Source organism: Abramis brama (genome assembly GCF_963993115.1).
Source record: "Abramis brama genome assembly, chromosome: 21".
NCBI lineage: Eukaryota > Metazoa > Chordata > Actinopteri > Cypriniformes > Leuciscidae > Abramis > Abramis brama.
The window spans coordinates 23,216,854-23,237,056 of record NC_139983.1 but is presented as its reverse complement, the minus strand read 5'-3'; the positions used below and the strand labels follow the sequence as shown (position 1 = coordinate 23,237,056).

The following is a 20,203-nucleotide window of genomic DNA, read 5'->3' as shown; positions in this document are numbered from 1 at the left end:
TATTAAAAAGATGTATATGACCCAATTTGTCTCATCACCGATTTTCATAACTTCATTATGTATCTGCTCTATCCTGATGGCAGCGCCTCAGAGGGAAACTCACCTTATTTATTGTCTTCATCCGCCAAGAGGGGGAAATGGTTATTGCTTTATTTCCATTGGATATTTCAATTTGAATGGGACGGGAAGCTGCAATGATGATAGAGGGAGAATGAGAGAGAGAGAGAGAGAGAGGGAGAGAGAAGGAGAGAGGTTCGGGGGGAGAGAAAGGCAGCATTGTAATTTGACATTACAGATGATATCTCTCTCCCTCTCTTTTTTTCTCTCAGGGTCTAATTGTGGATACAGTGCCTTTGAAAGGTATTGCCTTGTTAGCAGAATCGTAATAGGAGAGGGTGAAGGATCATATGTGTTCAATACTCTTTTGTTGTGTTGCGATTTGCCTGTGAGAAAGGTTGCGAGACCCCGGACTGCAGGATATGCACAAACCGAATATCAGCAGAAACACGCTGCGTGAAAGTATACGGCACCTTGAATAAATGAGAATAAGAGAGAGAGAGAGAGAGAAAAAATCCTCTCAATACGACATTAAGTCCTCACCACCTTTACAGTGAATAAAAACGGTTAAAATTTGCTAATGTTTATGTTGTTCTGACAGAACCAAAATGATGCAAGTTATAGTGCAGTATTTTTTAACTTAATTGTATTGCCTTAATAACTGGATGGCAAAAAATTTATAGTACATGCATACAAGGTTAAAATAATGTAAATAAATAAAAGGCAACAATGTACAGAAGTGTCAGGTAAATATTATTATTATTATGTTTTTAATATTTTTATAATAAATATCTTTTTCAGAATTAAAAATATTTTTTTTTACACTGACACCACTTTAGCTTTATTGGTTTATTATGTTATTTTGGATGATACTGAATTTTTTTTTTTTTTTTCTCAAGTATTACAATTGATTAAACTGTTGTATTATTAATAATATAACCAACCGCTTATCAATTATACTATGAAAATGTCTTAATGGCCGTTGTCGTTTGCCATTTAAAATGCAATTTAATTTATGCCTAAAATAAATTAATCACAATAATGAATAAAGTCACCTGCGGGTGTGTTTGCTCCATGTAGACCAGGAGGCCCTTATGAGCTTTGTACTAAATTAAGGAAACAAAGAGGTGAGAAACATCAGGTCAAACTCATTGTACTTAGACGCTTGATGATTCCTCTCATCACACAGGAGGTTACTGTCCTATTTCCCTCTTTAAACAACATAGATGATTTAAGATCATGTCTCAGTCTTGACACCATTACCTTCAAAAGGGACATTGTCTCCTCTAGTTGTTGAACTCTTCATTTGAGGATTCAGACAAATATGCCAGTCATTTTACAAAAAGGGTGCTATTTGTGTCGTTAACAATGAATAATTAATGAAAAAAGAGTGAAAGTAACTTCAATGTTTTGTTTTGTCTTTTACTTTTCATTGGTATGTTCTTACCTTGTTTATCTAACTTCTATTTGATATATGGATTAATATGAAATATATAAAATCTAACATAGTCTCTTTATTGTTTACGTTTTAATTGATTGTGGTATATAATAAGATTTGAAATTTACAGTGCATCACCCATATTGACATAATTTTTTCCTCCCTTAAACTCCCTTTAACTAACTATGAACTATTCCATCAAAAAATCATAATCATAATCAACTTTTCCAGAAATGAATTCAAGGAAAAATTGGTCTCTTTTTTTAATTACTTTATTTTTTAATTAAGTGTGTCAGTAGACAACTGTCTTATACTGCCAACCCTTGAATTTTGTTTGGTAAACCACTGTTAATTAAAAAGTTTTAAGATTTATGTAGAAATAAACAATGAACTGTAGAATATCTTCACAACCTTGAGCACAGGGCTAGTAATGCTGATTAATAAACCCTGTACCAGATAGAATGTTTAAAAACGTACTTTAAAAATCACCAACCCGGAAAATGCATATGAAACCTATGCATTAAAAGTCAAAAACTATAAAATTGCCTAAAAGTGTTTAATGAACAAGAAAATACACACAAAGGTGAAGAAATGAAATGGCCACTCTCTTCCTCTTTGAGTTTTTCATTTCTCTTCTCAGACGTCCTGTGCGATTCTGTCTTTCAGATCCCTCAGTAGATAGCAGTGTCCTCTGTTCTAAATTTAGCAATGAGAAAGTCAAGCTACAGAGTGAAACGCTCACCCACCAGGCTTTCCTATTTTTGTCCGCACATCCTCGGACAGAGTTATCATGATCATGCTTATTAGACTCTGTCCAGGTTCTGGGTGGTCCACTGGTTTACCTGCCGCTGCTGCTGCTGCTGGGCGTCCAGACAGCTCTCACAAGGGGAAGTACAGGGGTCATGTGACAGGATATCAGACTGTGTTTTGTCTCTGGTGTTCTTTAGGTGGGCTGCTCCAATGGAGGTGAACGGCCTGCTGGAGTTCTACACGCTGTACCAGTCTGCCTTAGGAGAGGAGCTGGCCGTCATCTATAACAGCTCTGAGCTTTTTGAGGATTACACAGTGCGGAACCTCATCCCGGGATCCACCTACCTGTTTCAGATAGCAGTGCGTTCCTGCTCACCTGTTTCACCACACACACACACACACACACACACACGACAAAAAAATGGCTCAACATGCTGAATATCATGTCATTGTGACTTTCATTTCATTTTGCCCTTTAAATTTATTAGAATGTAAGCTAATGTGGCTTTTTTTAAAAGTCATATTGAATATTGTGCTAATTGAAACTTGAAACCTTCATTACTCACTGATTCGGATCTAACAACATATCGTACCTGTCTAAGATTTTTATTTTTATTTTATTTTATTTTTTTATTTTTTATTTCAAGAAACTTGTAATCATTTAAATTTTAACAAAATATAAAAATTAATTTTAAGTAATTGTTTTTATTTATACACCAGTTTACAAATCCAGATGAAACTGCTATTTTTTTTATTATTTTTTTTAATAGATTTTCTGTGCTGATTTTTGTTTTTGGAATTCTAAATTTGAACATGGTAAAGTGTGTTAACGTCACCATACAGAATTACAATTTTCTTACTGCCTGTTTTTTAAAATATTATTTACACTGATTTGGATGACAACATATACCGATCAGAGTTTTTCATTTTAATTTTGTTTAACCTTTTTTATTGAAATAAATGTAATAATCATTTAAATTATCAGACAATATTAAAATACATTTTGATTATGTATTTATGTAGTATTTACTAATTAAGCCTAGGTGGACTTTTTTCAAAATTTTTTTGAATTTAAGGGAATATCTCAAAATTCCCTTGATAAAATGTGCTAAATTGAGCTAAGTGTACTACAATCTACTTCATTATGTAAGTAGCCAAATGTTTTTGTTAAAAATTGCAGTTTTTGTGCATTATTTTTTAGGCATGTTTGTTTATGACCTTTTGACCTGCAGGCGTGCACGGGAGGTGGATGCACCCTCAGTGACCCCAGCGAGGCCCACACTGAAGAGAGTTCACCGGAGGAAGTACCTGCCCCCAACATTCTGTCACTCTCCCCACATTCCCTCAATGTGTCCTGGACCCCCCCTCTCAAGCCCAACGGTGAGTGGGGTTAAAACTAGTGCCTGGCAAAGGTGAATTCATATTCCAAATGGCCGTTTAGTTAAGGGTGCTTCATGTTTAATGATGGGTTAGCACATAGAGAAGGGGACAGGAAAAGAGGAGCACTTTGTGTGGCGGTGCGACTGGGAGAGTGTGGTAGAGCGAGAGAGAGCGAGACAGAGGAAAGGAGGGTGCTGCGTTTTAAGTGGATGAAAAGTGCTCCCTTTTGACTGATGCTGTGAACTGCAGCTTTAGCAGTGGCTTTCAGGGGCGCAGCAGCAGGTTCATTCACTCAGCCTGAGCACCGGATGGGGGACAACGCTACGGCCCTTGGGTTTGAGAGCAGATGCAGATTAGGAAAAGTGCTTCTAGAATTAATTTCTTTATGCATTTTAGGGAACATTGATTACCATGTGTGTGAAAATCTATTGTATTTATTATCTGACTAAATCATTTTTGCTCTATATAAAGAAAAGCATTAGTTTAGATGGTACAAAAAATATTGAAGGATTTTTATTTATTAAATAAGTCCACATGTAGGAGTCATTTAGTAAACAATATATATTTTGTATTGTTTTGATTTTGAAAGACGATATTATTTATTATTAATATATTATTTAATTAATCTATTGATTAATTCATTACAATATTATTTTTGAAGTGAGGGGTGGGGTTAAGGCAGTTAAAACGGCCTTAATATGTTCTGACATATTCCGACATGATCCGATATGAAAATAGTTTTCAGCTATTGTGTTTTGAAAATGATTAATTCCACCTCTTAATCATGTGCAGATATAAACTGTAATTTTGGTCCAATAAGTTGTCCAAATAAATAAATGTATTTGTTATTACAGCGTTCAATAAGATACGATTAAGCAGGGCACAATTGATTGAACACTATAAATTATATTGCTGTTAAATTATAAATTTTACAGGAGTGTTCAAAGTCTTTCATTTTTAAATACTGAAAAAAATAACTTAGTCTTGTCTAAATGTTAATAAGCATTAAATACAAAAAATATTAAAACATTTAAATAAAAAAATACAATAAAAATATAGTTTAATGATATTATTTGCACGATTCAAAACAATGAATCTGCGCTGAATTAAATACACAATCTGAAAAGTATGGATGAAATCTCTTTTTACAATGATTACAGAAAATACATAGCTTATTAGATTTTATTATTTAATGTATTATCCATCTCAAGACCTACTTATTGTATCATTATACAACTATTGCAAATTTGATTTATTTAATATTTGTGCATTTTTAGAGTTAGTTAAAGCCCAGTGTGTTTGTTTATATCTATTTCTTTGTGCATTGAGCCAAGCTGAATTGTCCTCCTTTTAACTGACCGGTCCATCTTGAGGGGTGTGTTCTGTGAGCAGCTATAAAGAGAGCAGGAGCAGTATACGGCTGTGTTTACATGTTTTACAGCACTCTTTCCCTAATGGCCGGCTTTAACAGAGGGCTTTAAACAAAATGGCCAGTTTACACCAGGGCATGTGAGGAAATCAGTGGAGCAAACAATGTTTGGGTATTAAACGTGTCCTGGAATAAAGCTTCGTGATGGAGGGGCAATTTTAGCCCTCATTGCAGAAGTACAGTGAATGCCGCAAGTTCTTCTTGATTTTCAGCCATTAATGAAATTATTTTATTTTATTTTGGCTGATGTTTAGATCATTTCTTTAAAGACAATAAATGTGACCCTGGACCACAAAACCAGTCACATGGGTCAATTTCTTGAAATTGAGAGTTATACACCATCTGAAAGCTGATAAATAAGCTGGTTTGTATGGTTTGTTAGGATAGGACAATATTTGGCCGAGATACAACTATTTGAAAATCTGGAATCTGAGGGTGCAAAAAAAACAAAACATTGAGAAAAACGCCTTTAAAGTTGTCCATTTATGTTGGCGATTGTGCTGCATTCACTCACAGAAATAAATATTTGATATATTTACGGTAGGAAATGTACAAAATATCTTCATGGAACATGATGTTTACTTAATATCCTAATGATTTTTGGCATAAAAGAAAAATCGATAATTTTGACCTATACAATGTATTGTTGGCTATTGCCACAAATATACCTGTGCTACTTGTGACTGGTTTTGTGATCCAGGGTCACATATGTGTTTGAATTATTGACTGTAGTTGTTATTTTTTGCACTGTTAGGACATCTATCGCATTTTTGAAATTATATGAGAGGTTTACATGTCGAGCACAGCCTGTATTCCCATGTATGCTATCGCACATATGCTAAATGTGTATTAATTTCCTCCACAAAGGTGTGATTAGCAGCTATGGTCTTTGGATGGATGGCATGCTGGTGCAGAATTCGTCCCTGATGGGCTTTGAGGTCGGTGATCTGTCCCCATGGAGCCTCCACAGCTTCCGTGTGCAGGCCTGCACGGCTCAGGGCTGTGCTCTGGGGCCCCTGGTGAGAGTCCACCACATTTACATTATGTTAATTCCTCCTCTGCGTGTCAGATGGCAGCTCAACATCATAAAGGTGATCGATTCACTCTGTTCAATAAAGCACCTTCTGCTCACGCTTGACATTTGGTATAAATGCCACTCTGGGCTGGTTACTGCTTTGATGGGCTATATTTGGGCATTTTTCCAATATGTGTGCAATATTTAGTCAAATGGCCAGTTCTGCGGACACAGCAAAAGTTGGAACAAGCAGCGAGAGGTTGAGTGGCTGTGGTTTCAGGCTAAGATGTATCCGATCATTTAGTGGACAGATGGTGGAGAAAATGCCGGCTGTGAATTTTTATTTATATTTTTTTTCCCCCTGTTTTTAAAATTAAAATAATACCACATAAATGTTACATGCTTAACATATGGATTTAAAGCAAATTTAATAAAAAAATTTTTTAGTTCTGGCAATGTGAATTGCCGCTTCAACCTACACTACAGTTTTAAAGTGTGGGGTCGGTATGATTATTTAAATGTTTTTGAAAGAAGTCTTTTTTTGCTCACACATTTATTTGATCAAAAATGTATTTATATATAATATATTCGATTTATTTGATCAATAAAAAAAAAAGACAGTAATATTGTAAAATACTATTCAAATTTAAAACAACTTTTCTATTTTAATATTTACTATGTAACTTATTCCATTTTGTGATCAACCTTAATATATTTATTTTTATTTAATTATTTTATATATATATATATTTATTTATTTTATTTGTGAAAGTCTGCTGTCACTTTTGATCAATTTCATGTATCCCTGCTGAATAATTTTTTTTTTATGTTTTGTTTAGCATATCTTGCTATTGTAATGTCAGTAGAAAAGCTAATTATGACTTTTTATTGAATGTAGACAAGTTATTTTTAAGTCAGTTTAAGTAAAACTAAATGCTTAGCCCTAGTTTTATGCAGTCACTTTCTCTCTTTCTGTTGCCAGGTGGAAAGCAGGACTTTAGAGATGCCTCCCGTTGGTCAGGTGACCCTGCATGTGCTCAGCGAGACGCCACATTCAGTGCGAGCCAAGTGGGATGCCCCAGCTAAGCCCAAAGGCAACCTGACCTACACAGTCCTCTTCACTGGGCCAGGTAAATCAAACTTAACTGCTCCCCCTCACAGCTTCACTCCCTCCTTCAGTCCCTCAGAGTAAACGCAACACTGCCTCCCTGCGTGCTGCCTCTGCTCCTTATATTGACTTCTACTGTTTTCCCTTTGTTTGTTTACAAACAAAAATGTTGAAAGTTCAGCGAACCTTAGCACAGCCTGCCTACGCAGTAATGGGCTTAAATGAATTGTTGTCGGCCTCCATTTTGCTCAGGCTGACTGCCGGGTGCTATCGCATGCCGGAAGAGGCTTTGGGAGGACACCCGCACTCATCATGCGCTCTTCTCCTCCCGTTTTTCACGAGATGAGAGCGGACAGGTTTGTTAAAAAAGCGTAATGGCACGTTCAAAAGGAATCTCCCACTGCTCACCAACCTGATCTCCACCTTAGCTTTCCTTATGCTGGTTAGAGGATAAACGCTTGTTGTAATGAGAGGGTGAGGTGCAAACACACGTTCTCTATGTAAATCTGTCAAGATCATGAAGCAGCTAGGTTCACATTGTACTGTACACACTAAACATGCATTCTTACTGTCTATGCCACTGCATATATAGCTTTATTGGGGCTGTTGCCTAGTGGTTAGTGCATAAGTGACAAGTTCGAATCCAGCTTGCAACATTTCCAAATCTTTTCATTAAAGTGGCAAAAGGCCATATGATATACATTACCGTTTAAATGTTTGGGTTTAGTAAGATATTTTTTTTATTTTTTTTAAATAAATGAAAATTTTTATTTTGCAAGGATGCATTTAATTGAGTGACCGTAAAGACATTTCTAATGTAAAAAAAAGAAAAGAGATCTATTTCAAATAATTGCTTTTTGTTTTACTTTTTTTTCATCAAAGAATCCTTCTTGAGCACCAATCAGCATATTAGAATGATTTCTGAAAGATCATGTGACACTGAAGACTGGAGCAGTGGCTGCTGAAAATTCTGATTTGTCATGACAGGAGTAAATTACCTTTTAGAATGTGTGTGTATATATATATATATATATATATATATATTAGGGCTGTGAAACGATTAATCGCATCCAAAATAAAAGTTTGTGTTCACATAATATATGTGTGTGTACTGTGCATAATTATTTTGTATATATAAATACACACACATGCATGTATATATTTAAGTTTTTTTTTATTTATACATAAAATATTTACATTTATATATAATACAAATTATATATACAGTATATTTAAGCAAATATTTCTTAAATATATACATGCATGTGTGTGTATTTATATATACAAAATAATTATGCACAGTACACACTCATATATTATGTGAACACAAACTTTTATTTTGGATGCGATTAATCACGATTAATCATTTCACAGCCCTAATATATAAATATATATATATATATATATATATATATATATATATATATATCAGAGTTTCCGCTAGAAAAAAATGGTTTCCAGAGGTTTCCTTTTCCGGACATTTTGATGATATGCCGGTCAAATATCGCCTATTAATTAGTCAAGTTGAGGAAACTGGAGGCAGGCTATGTAACTTAAAAAATGACATAATCAGGCCGAATGCAACATGTTTATTAGCCTAACTTTCAAATAGACGGAAAAAAACATTTTCTACTATGGTTTTGTACGTTTCTTCATTCGGATCTATTTGCGATCCATTCCATTCTAAACAAACAACGCAGTTTACATGCTTCGTCCTTGTTTCATTATTCATTAAGATAATAATTAATAAATGCGCGCATAATTATCAGTGAACTTGATAAATGTTGCAGATATGTTTTGCTATGCATGCACAAACAAATGCCTTTCAACTTATGTGTGCAAAATTCAGAAAAAAATTAATATGCAGCAATTTGTACAAATAGAGAGTCTAGGTCTACTATACGTGTTGTAGCCATTACATAAGCTCACTTATTTTAATATTTGTTCAAATATTATATTGTTATTTTTTTAATTTATGTTGATTATGAAAAGTGAACCGCACGAATTTATACACGTCGTTTTGTATAAATTGTATCTTAATTTTAATTATTTTTTTTTATCAACCAATTGCCTGGATTTAATAAATAAGAAGCAGATATATATATATATAACAAATATAGCAGACGATAGGCCTAATCATGCAGGCGCCCGTGCGGTCACTTGCATTGCTCGTGAACTGGAGCGCATCTCATCCTAACTTAACGAAACTCAGCATATGCCTCACAGACATGAAATATATCTTAAGAAAGCTTGAAATGTCTTTTTAACAATTTAAAACGAAAATAAATAGGCTACTATCTGATTATGTAATCCATGATGTGCATTTCTCTCTAGGCGCGTTCACTAGGAGATGGCGATCATCAACTTCATCTATACAGCTGTTGTTGCTGTTAATAAACTAAAAATAATAGGCCTATACTTTTATTAAACAATACATTAAATGAAATTGTAATTGTATTAAAAAAGCAAAAAAAAAAATCCTGTTTAAGTTTTTTTTTTTTTTTTTACCTATGCTAATTACGCATTAAATTCAGGTAGCTACTGAGTCGCTGTCCTCAGTGCCCAGAAAAGCGCTGAAACGGAGATGAAGGGGAACCCGTTTTTTTTTTTTTTTTTTTGCTTATTTTAACTGGCCCATCCAGTTTTCTGGAGGCCCACCTACAATCAAAATCCTGGCGCCGCTAGTGTTTCGCAGCGGTCTGATATCAAGAAATAACAGACCGCATTACACATTGGAATTCAACCAAGCCATGTAATAATGTTTAATAACTTTCAAACGGTAGAGCCTGTTCCTTTATAACATAGCCAAAGGTCGGTGTATTTTTGCTTTATACATTTTAGGCTTATTCTCAAATTCAGATTGTGTTAGGGGGGCGGGATTATTAGGCAATTTTAATCGGACAATTTGACCGGAGAGATTTAATTTTGTCGGACATTTCTTTTTTTTTTCGGCCAATGTCTGGTAATTACCGGACAACGGAAACCCTGATATATATATATATATATATATAAACATTTTTGATTAAGTAAATGCTGCCTTGGGGAGCATAAGAGACTTCTTTTAACAACATTATAAAATCGATCTAAACTTTTGATTGGTAGTTTATATTTAAAAGAGCAACCAAACCATTTCCATTTTATTGCTCCATAGGGCTGATTTTTATCTATTTTCAAGATTCAATTTGCATTCATATACTGTCAGTATGTGAATGAATTGGGTGTAATTTTGAACCCTGTGTCCCCCATTCTTTATTTCACATATCCTTCTGGTAGGCATCCAAAACTCTGTGTAGTCCTGGTCAAAGTCCAGCCAGTCTCAGATGAAAAGAGTGACCTGCACCTCTATGTGTCAGCACTTCTTTTTGTCTGCCAGGCCAATAGAATAGATTGTCTCTCTCCATTAATCAAGAGTTCATCTGTACAGCTTACAGATTCTACACATTTAATCCTGCCAACAGGCCTGCGTGTGCATATTACAGTATGTGTGTTTCACTAGTCTACCTAAATGAATACATTGACATTTTTACACAACATAATCATCCACGATCAGCAAATTATAACCCTTAATGTGCTTGTTTGTAATAACAAAAAACAAAAGAGAAACAGAGGTTGATTTACAGACTGCCATATTACTCCGTCAGCGTCTAATTAAGCTGAGCTCACCTGATTGTTAATATTTGTGGGAGATCGCTTACAAAGCAATCAGCCGGCCACTTTGATGGACTCAGGCCTTACCGTGTATATACTTCTGCTGCTTGAATGGATAAATAAGAATCAAATTTGTCAGAGATTTGCCATTCAGCTGTTGTTGTTTTTTTTCTGTGTGCAATTGACTTGTATACTGCTGAATATGTAACTTAAAATATCAGCAGTTTGCTGTGGATACTCTCAATTTGCAGTTAATCTGAGGTAGTGTGCAAAATATTTTAGTAGTAGTAGTATTATTATTTTCTATTTAATTAAATTTATTTATTTCTACGATTAGAAAAGATCAAGACTTGTGCTTCGGATGTTCAGGTATGATTTTGGTGTTTTTCAGTCTTTGTGTTGGGAAATTAATAGTTCCAACATGAAGGCAAGACACTTCATATGGTGGATATCTCGGTAACAGCAGTTTTCTAGGTAGAAAATAGGCATACATGTTCAATTTTTTTATTTGCCTTATCCATTTTGATAACATATTTCAAATCATAAGGACAATCAGACATCAATGGTTACATAAAGTTTGCTTCTTACAGTCTAATCAAGCTTAAACCTGAATTTTTCAGTCATTTCAGAGATGATTGGCTGTTTTAACAGAAAGGTGTTTTTTACGTTTACAGCTGCAATTTTTATCAAAATTATTTCTGTAAAATTTCTCAGCAGAAATTCTTCTCTTCATACAGACCCTGGTCAAACATGTTACTATTTGGGGAAACTGTATATTATACTTAAGTAATGTATCAGATTTCCCCTTTGATGGACAGGCCTTACTTTGTTTACTTTGCACTGGCTACCACTTACGGCTTGCATCAAGTTCAAGACATTGATGCTTGCACATAGAACAGCCACGGGCTCTGCGCCCTCCCTCACAAGTCTACATCCCCTTCAGAAGCCTGAGGTCCGAGAAGTACCTTCTCGGAGAGGCACAGAATCACTTTCCAGAACGTTTTCGTTCACTGTTCCTTGCTGGTGGAATGATCTTCCCAACCCTATCCGGAATGCCGAATCCCTGACAATATTCAAGAAACAGCTGAAAACTCATCTCTTCTGTCAGCACTTAACTGCATCCTGCTTAAAAAAATATAAAAAATAATTTCAGTATTCCTTATCTCTCCCTCTTCTAGCTTGAACTATTCTAAACTATGTCTGTTTTTTGCCTCTTTATGATGAATCGCTTTTGTAATCCTCATTTGTAAGTCGCTTTGGATAAAAGGGTCTGCTAAATGAATAGATTAATAAAAGTCAATGCACTTCTGTTGCTCATATAAATAAGTTACCATTGCCATTCAGCCGTTGTTTTCTTCCGTTGTGTCATTGAGTAGTATACTGCTGACTCTGAAACTTAATATACCAGCAGTTTGCTATGGATCCTCAGCTTGCAGGCCAATCTGAGGTAGTGTGCTGCCCAGCAAACGCAGACCAGACTTAAAAGTAGCAATCTGACAAGCAGGACGAGCAGCTTACGGACTCAAGATTGTAATCTCCTAGTACAAGCAGATGGAAGTGACCTCTCACAAAGGCAGCCACGTCCCCCCTCTCATAGAGCAAGAGCTTTGAAGTATTCTTCTGAGCAGAGAGAGCAAGATTATGATGTGCAGGGGGATTGATTTGAGAGAGTGAGATCACCGCCAGTGGACTCTTCCAACCAAACTCCTGTTTTCCCTTTGCTGTGCCACGCAATTCGTGCGCATTTGTTGTTGCTGTTTTTACAATGCTACCTCTGATGGAGATGATAGCTTACGCTGAGTGTGAAGTAGTATTTGTATGCTTTTTCTTGGCTTCTTTGATTATATCATTGGCTCCAGAGGGTTCAGCACTGTTTATTTTTGTATTATTGTGGAGTGTGCAATTCGAGAGGGAGGGATTGTTCACACCAAGCTAGCAGGGTCAGATCCACAGGCGTCTCTCTCTCTCTGTCTTTTGTGCCAGGAGAGAAAGAGTTTAAGCGATTTCTCCCAGTGGATTGCTGGAGAATTTATCGGCGGGTGGCTGGCTATCACAGATTAAGGGAAATGTCGATCAGTAATGACCCCTCTACATGTTAGTATTGCAGTAAAGCCAAGCTTTTATGTCAAAAAAATCGGAGTGGGGGCTATTACACATGACAGGGGTGATCAAGGGACTGTGGACCGAGGCTAGCATTATTAAATATTGACTACTCCTGTGATTTATGTAGAGCTTCAGGGAAAAAGTGACTTTTTAACCGTTATATATTCTTTAGTCTCCAAACCCTACCATTTATCTGTTCGTGGAAATAAAGTGTGTGTTGGCTGCATATTTCTTACTCCCAGTTGAGAAAGGGGGAAAAAAACTCTTAAAAAATGAGACTGATGCTGTTGCGGCAATTCGTTTTCTAAACCGCCAAAAGCAGAATAGGTAAATTGGAAGCAATTATAAGATTTGACTAAATAAAGGCTGAGCTAGTTGTAGATGACAGAGAATGATTCTTTGAGGGCATAGAGCTCAGATAAATTCATTTTGCTTGTTTATTTTTGCTTAAACAAGTAATTTTTACAAGTTCTGGGTGTGTTTTTTTTCTTCTTTCATTTGCACAGTAATTTAAAATGTCAGCTAAAGACAGAAGCTTCCAGTGGCTTCCAGTCATTGGGGTACTTCATGCCTATTGATTTCTTTATGATGCTGCATTTAGAAGCCTTTAGATGGGGAAAGGGTGGAGGTTATGGACTTACACACACGCCTCACTTCTTCCTCTTCCCGTGAAGGTAGAAGTCTATCTGGTCCAGAGGAGAGGTGAGAACTTGGGGGAATTAATTCCCTTTTAATTTGCAAGCAGGGCCGTATATCCTGCGGTCGATTGCATTACAGTAAGTGGTGGTGGCTGGGGACTTGGAGGCTTGGCTCTTGACCTCTTGGTTAATGTGCACACATGCATTGGTCTGACTGAACACATTACAGCCAATGGGTGGGAGTGTTGAAGAGATGTGTTTAAATTTCTGTAATGGTAATTCTGTAATGGTAGGTTGAAATTGTGGTGCCTTTTTTAGCATGTACTATTGTTAAAGTTGTGATGTAATGGCGGGAGCAACCTATTTTCTTCCGAATTGTGACGTACAAGTTAAACGGGTTATTGAAAAAAAAAAAAGAAGTGAGACAGGGGCTTGATTCTGTTCATCGGTTGTTGATTGGATGTAGGCAGATCTGAATCTTAAGTTATGATATTTTTATTTAAACCCTAACCCTAAAAACATGCATTTAGAAAGTAGACTGGGTGGATTTCCATTTAATTTCCTTCATTCCCCATGTGAAATGTGTAATTGGCCAATGATGTCACCAAACATAAATGCAAAAACAATGACTCTTTTTAAACAGTTTACCCACACACCCCATTTGCTATTCGCCAAACAAGTAGATAGCACCACCCCAAACTCATGCCATTGGTTCAGTCAGTGTTGCTGTTGTCAAAGCAATGTTTCGCTTCAGAGAGACAGTGTTTATACTAGGTATGTACAGGTAAATCTATACTAGGTACAGGGAAATCAACTAGCATTTGACTTACATAGTTGTCTCTGCAGATTAAGTAGAATAAGCGAAAGATTTTTAAAGAAAAGTTACACACTTCACCTTTAAGATGTGTGTGTGTGTGTGTGTGACTCGTAGTCTTATTTGGGTTGTGAATTTGAAAGGGCAAACACATTTCTCTTGGGGAAATTTTAGAATCCTTTCATTGCGTTTTATTTCGATAATGCTTATTACGGCTAAGTATGTGGGCATCTCGGTTATTTTTAATGGATTTTCTTTGTTTCCTATTTTTAATACAGCTCTTTATAAGGCTTTTACCAGATTGACAATATGCTCACTCACAGGTTTTTTTCTGCCATTATTTATAAAATTGTATTTCTATTTTTGCCGCTATTTTTTTTTTTTCTCTGTGGATCCGGCTTCCTGTGTGTTGAATCAATGTCTGAGCTGGCAGAGCAATCAATCCCCATTTCTGGATTAAGACCCAGACAGCCAAAGCCTGGGCTTCCCTGTGTCAGCAGGGCACTGCGGTTCACACACACACACACTCACAAAGTGCAGATTGTCCAGCATCCTCTCAGTCTTTTTTTTTTTTTTAGAAATATTAACAATCCTCTAATTTATAACATAAGTTTGATCTGTGAACCAAAATACCCATGTATCATGTTGACACCTCGCTGTCAATGATCCAAGAAAATTGGATCTGTATTTAGGAGCTTATTGGCAAAGTGATCATCATCCAAGTTCCTGAAGTTGTCCACAGGTCAGCGTGGCTCTGATCCTTTGATGGGGCTTTGTGGATGTTAAATTGTGTCTCTGTGTGTTCCAGGTCAGAACTTCAGCAGTTTCGAAACACCAGAGACAGAGACGAGAGAGCTGCTCAGCACTGGTAAAGAAGGCCAGTGGGTTTCCATAGGAGGACTTCTGCCGTATTCTAATTACACCGTGCTGGTGAAGGCCTGCAACAGTCAGGGCTGTGTAGAGAGCTCTCCCACCAGCGTCTCTCTCCCACCAGGAGGTCAGTACCAAACACAGCTTTCTGTTATAGAACAACATTTACATTTGTTATACACAGACTAGGTGAATTGACACGTGCCACACGTTGATTATATGTACCCTTAATTTAAAGTTTGGAACTTTGCTTATCCACAGAGAATTGTTATTGTAGAAACCACTGGTTTCAAACACAAAATGTAAGAAAGATACTTTTATCCAAAGTTACTTGTATTACTAATATTCAAAGTATAAATTTCATCAGGAACATTTTGTTTGTTTATTTATTTAATTATTTATTTAACGATTAATTATTTTAATTTAATTGATAATTTTTGTTTAATTATTTTATTTATTTGTGGTGCTTTATTGAATAATAATAGTAGAGACTGACACGACGAAAAATACTTAGGAAGAGAAAGCGGGAGTGGGATCAGGACATGTTGCAGGCCAGACTCGAAACTGTCTCACTTGTAAGAGCATCACGGCTCAGCATATCTGTAGCATACAGTATGTGCCATATGTGTGGCAAGTGTTGCACCTTGTCTCTTTTCTTTTTTTCATAGGTGAAAAAAAATGAAATTATTAGATAATGAAATATGAAACATGAAATAGGAGTCGGTTGGAAGTTATGGAATCTAAATGATCCTCAGAAATCTCATAAACTCCACTGGCTGAAACGTCAACATCTGCCAGAAAGCTGACAAGAAAATGATTAGTGCAGTTAGTTGTAAATCAATATGCGGTAACTCGCTGGGATTTTGTACACAAACCAAAATGATGCAATCAGCTGATATTGAATTTTTCCTTCCAAAACATATCTTCATCAGTAAAATGTGTATTTTCGCATATGCAATTTTGAAGGCATAGAGCATAAAAACACTATGTTTCCATAATATTGTCATGTTCTTCATTAACAGACAGTCTGTAAACTTCAGCCCTGGTTCATGTTTGACGCAGAGCTACAGGCTCTTTGCACTAATGTTTAATCACATGCCTCCACACAGGCAGAGAGCGAGCTGTTTGATCAGGCTGAATCTACTGGGCCCCGTAACGCGGCTTTGTACGGGGCCGGCAGGGAGACATTGGACATCTGCTGGCTGACAGAGAACAATGCCCGCTGCTGGTGATCTAAAGACATGTCATTTCCTGTCTATGGCAATGGCAGATAAGAGCGTATGCACACAAGAGTAGCCACTATAAGTTTATTGCCACACTAAGGAGCCACACTTTCCCACTGTTAAATTGTTGTTGATTTTAATTATGACTCTTATGGCTCCAGAATGTTCTTTTTTACGACCTTCTCAGGCAAATGAAAGGTAACAACTCATTGGTTAAATAGGCCTTGGTCCATCCTTCCTTTTACTTAATGATGTGAGAACTTATTAAGCTGATTTATACAGAGAATGGCTGTTGGGAGGCATGTGACACGCACTGGGTTATATGTGTTTAAGGGAAAGGTAAATTACCATGGAGGAGATAAAAAAAGACAATTTAGTGATTTCTGCCTTCCCAACCCCCATTGTGTTCAGTGGGAAGGAATGGTTGGAAAAGAGGGGGTCAATGGACACGTGTTTCTTCGGATGAGAGTGGATATTCAGTGCAAACATTTCATGTTTGAATCACTTTCTTGTTTCTCTCCCTCTTACTCCTTTACACTCTTACCCCGTGTCATAATTAGGCGCAAAGTGATAAAGTTTTCATCCTATTGACTGATTTTCCCCTATAAAGTAAATGTTAAAAATAATTAAATAAATAATTTTATAATAATTAATAGCTTCCTGAATTCTATTTCAGATCTTTCCCTCGTTACCCTACCACTCTCATGCCTGTTTTAGCTAAGGGATCATCGGATCATCACTGTAGCTGTCGGAACATTATATTATATTATATTATATTATATTATATTATATTATATTATATTATATTATATTATATTATATTATATTATATTATATTAAGCTTCCTGAATTTCAGTTAAAGCTCTTGCTACTCCACTGCTCCTATACCTGTTTTAGCTGAGAGATCGTCGGACAGTAACTTGTATCTCGTTTGTCTCGTATGTAAAAGTAATGTGACCCTTATGTTTTGGCCAGACAGCTGCAAATTCCCTAGCCAGGACCCGTGAATCCACAGAAACACACACATTTCCTGATCAAAAAGACTGGCGAGAAATGCCTTTTCGGCCTGATAACCTGCTTTGCTTAAACGTTCTATGACAATTATTATTCTGTCTGTACCTGAAAGGAGAATCATTTTCCTGTAGGGAAAAGAAAATGAAGTTGCTCGGACACGTTTCATGAACAAACATCAGCGTTTGAAACCCTAGAGCTCTGCCATTGTCTCATCTCTCACGGAGGTGAACGGAGCGCTCATTCCCAGAGGAGTGCGTATGGATTGAGGATTGATTCGGTGGAATGGGACATGGCCTTGCATGTTCTCCAGATGATGAAGCTGACCTGTAAACGCCACTCCATGTTAATGCCCAGCCTTTAAATACAGACCAATCGCTCTCAGACGGCCCCGTTAAAAAAACGTCAGCACACCCAAGTTAAAGTTCTGCGAAATTGTTCAAGTTCAACACAAAGACATAAGTATAAATTTTAAATACCACACTTTTCCCTCCACTTCTTTCAGTAGATCTTTTGGTTTGTCTGAGCTGAACTGAAGCCTTGTCTCAAACTGTCCTTGTTATATCAAAGAACAGACGGAGTAGAAGGCTTAGGATACAGACGAAACATAAAAGTGCATAGTTTAAAATGATTAGTGACACTTTTGATATACCTGAGGAAGGAGGGAGGTGAAACAAAGGAAGCTTCATGCCGACTGTTTGATGAAATAAGGCTGTGAGGAATTAACTCTTTTGTCAATAGGTGTCTTACTCTCGTTAGAAGAGAAGCACTGTCTCTCTCTTTTCTCTCTATACAAACTTTAGGGAAGAAATCAAATGCTTTGAACATAATGTTTATTCCTCAGTGTGCAGAACATACAGGTTAACGCCTGTATTTTTTGGTACAGTAGTCGAGGGCATACGCAAGCATACACTGTATGAAACCTTTTTTTCCAAGAATTTTTTCTGTGCCCACGTAGAAATGAGTAACGATACGTAACCATGGCAGTTGGAACAACATTTCCAGCTTTGATCTGCCACTGTTGTGCTTTTTGTTTATTTATACACTTATTTACCGTGCTAAATTTTATTGATCACTTTCATTTCATATGAAAATGTCCCATATTGCCACTGCTGAGACATTCAGACACAAAGAACAAAGACTCAATGAACTAAAATGCAGCGCAACGGACTATATACTTCTTTAATTCACAGCCTTTGATTTGATAATCGCAATTTAAAGTTGATATCCTTATTGTGCCATTGTTTTTCGTAGACTAGTCCTACGCCATGCCAGCAAGGACCCTGACAGTGCAGATAGGCCTTTTGTATTGTAACATCTAGCCCTATAATACCATATCTGAATCTACAGAAAGCCTTTTTTAATGCAGAAGTATGCTTCTTACATATATCATGTTATGAGGTAGAACATAAAAAATATGACTTTTGTCTCCTTTCATCGAATATTTGTGTGCAGTTGGTGGTCTCTTGATAAATTCAGTCATCATCGGTGCTCTTTTAGACTATGTGTGTGTGTGTGTGTGTGTGTTGGTTTTCAGGTCCAAACTATGTAAAGTAGTATTGGCATCTCTGAGCTGCGGCAATCTGTAGGGACATGGTCCAGACCTGTCCATATGCTCATCATCATCATTATGTTTATGACTGGTTGGCTGGGCTTTGCACTGTTTATTCCTGCCCAAAAGCCATAGCAGCAAAGGCAGATGGAGGAAAAGAGTGAAATGGCTTTCATCCCCAAGTCCATCTAGCAAAGCCCTATCCACTCTTCTCAGAGCAGCAGCATCCCTCTGTCGAGCTTTTTCTTGCCTAATACTAGCACATGGACATTATGAAAATTGCAGCTTGGCAGTAAAACTAATTTTGGACCACTGATTTGAGTGATGATCTGACCCCCGCTGAGCACAAGCCACGTCCCCGCTCTCGCATGCAAGCCTAGGGTTTGGTTCAGACATCCGCATCGTCTCTACCTTCTCCATTCAATCAGGCTGTCACCCTGTCCTCCTAAATGACGCATGGGTACGTCAAGCTTTTGAAAGTCCCACAACAGCTTGGCATATCCATACTCTTTATTGACATAACTGGCAGTTCCATCGCTCATCAATCAAAGTATTAACATCTTTTTTTCTTGCTTTAATGTCAATGAGTTGATCTCATTTAGTTCGTTCTCTGTACACCAGAGACCACGGAACCAGGAATTTAGTCTCACCCTCATAACCCCTTTGTTTGTTTGTTTGTTTTAGCTTTGGCCATTGCGGGCGTATTCAATTCTAATTTGTATTCTATCAAGGCGATTCTATTTCAGTGTGGCCAAAATGACTTAAGTAATCAACAGTTATTGAGTTCTTGTTGCTGGACAAGAGGAGGGTTGATTGAGAATGAGACTTCACTTAGGGAAAGGACTTCACTTGAAGCATTGGAGTGCTGTATTATTGAGGCTGATTCTGACTGGATTGCTCCTCAGAATAGATGATTTTTGCCTGGAGTCCTCCCTAAGCACTGAGACAAGACCCAGAATCAAGTTGTTTTCTTTTGTGATGGCTGAGATGTTTTCAATGTGCTTCCAGGCAATTTTGTAATATAGTCTCAATGACTTGTGGATAATATAAGACATTTGCAAATCATGAGATCTATGTTGAAATGCTGTTACACTTTGGTCAAAAATTATTTATTATTATACATTTATTTGTATCATTTTTGTATTTTATATTATATTATATTATATT

At 36.7% G+C, this 20,203-nt stretch overlaps 1 protein-coding gene across 1 annotated transcript in view; it reads left to right on the top strand.

Annotated features, from left to right (window-relative positions):
- Positions 1 to 20,203, top strand: part of ush2a (Usher syndrome 2A (autosomal recessive, mild)) — a 208,666-nt gene that overhangs the window by 92,373 nt on the left and 96,090 nt on the right. The window contains exons 34-38 of the mRNA XM_084096104.1: positions 2,443 to 2,605; positions 3,478 to 3,625; positions 5,922 to 6,073; positions 7,052 to 7,199; positions 15,189 to 15,377. Of these exons, the coding sequence (XP_083952230.1) occupies positions 2,443 to 2,605; positions 3,478 to 3,625; positions 5,922 to 6,073; positions 7,052 to 7,199; positions 15,189 to 15,377 (800 nt within the window). The remainder of the gene's footprint in view (positions 1 to 2,442; positions 2,606 to 3,477; positions 3,626 to 5,921; positions 6,074 to 7,051; positions 7,200 to 15,188; positions 15,378 to 20,203) is intronic.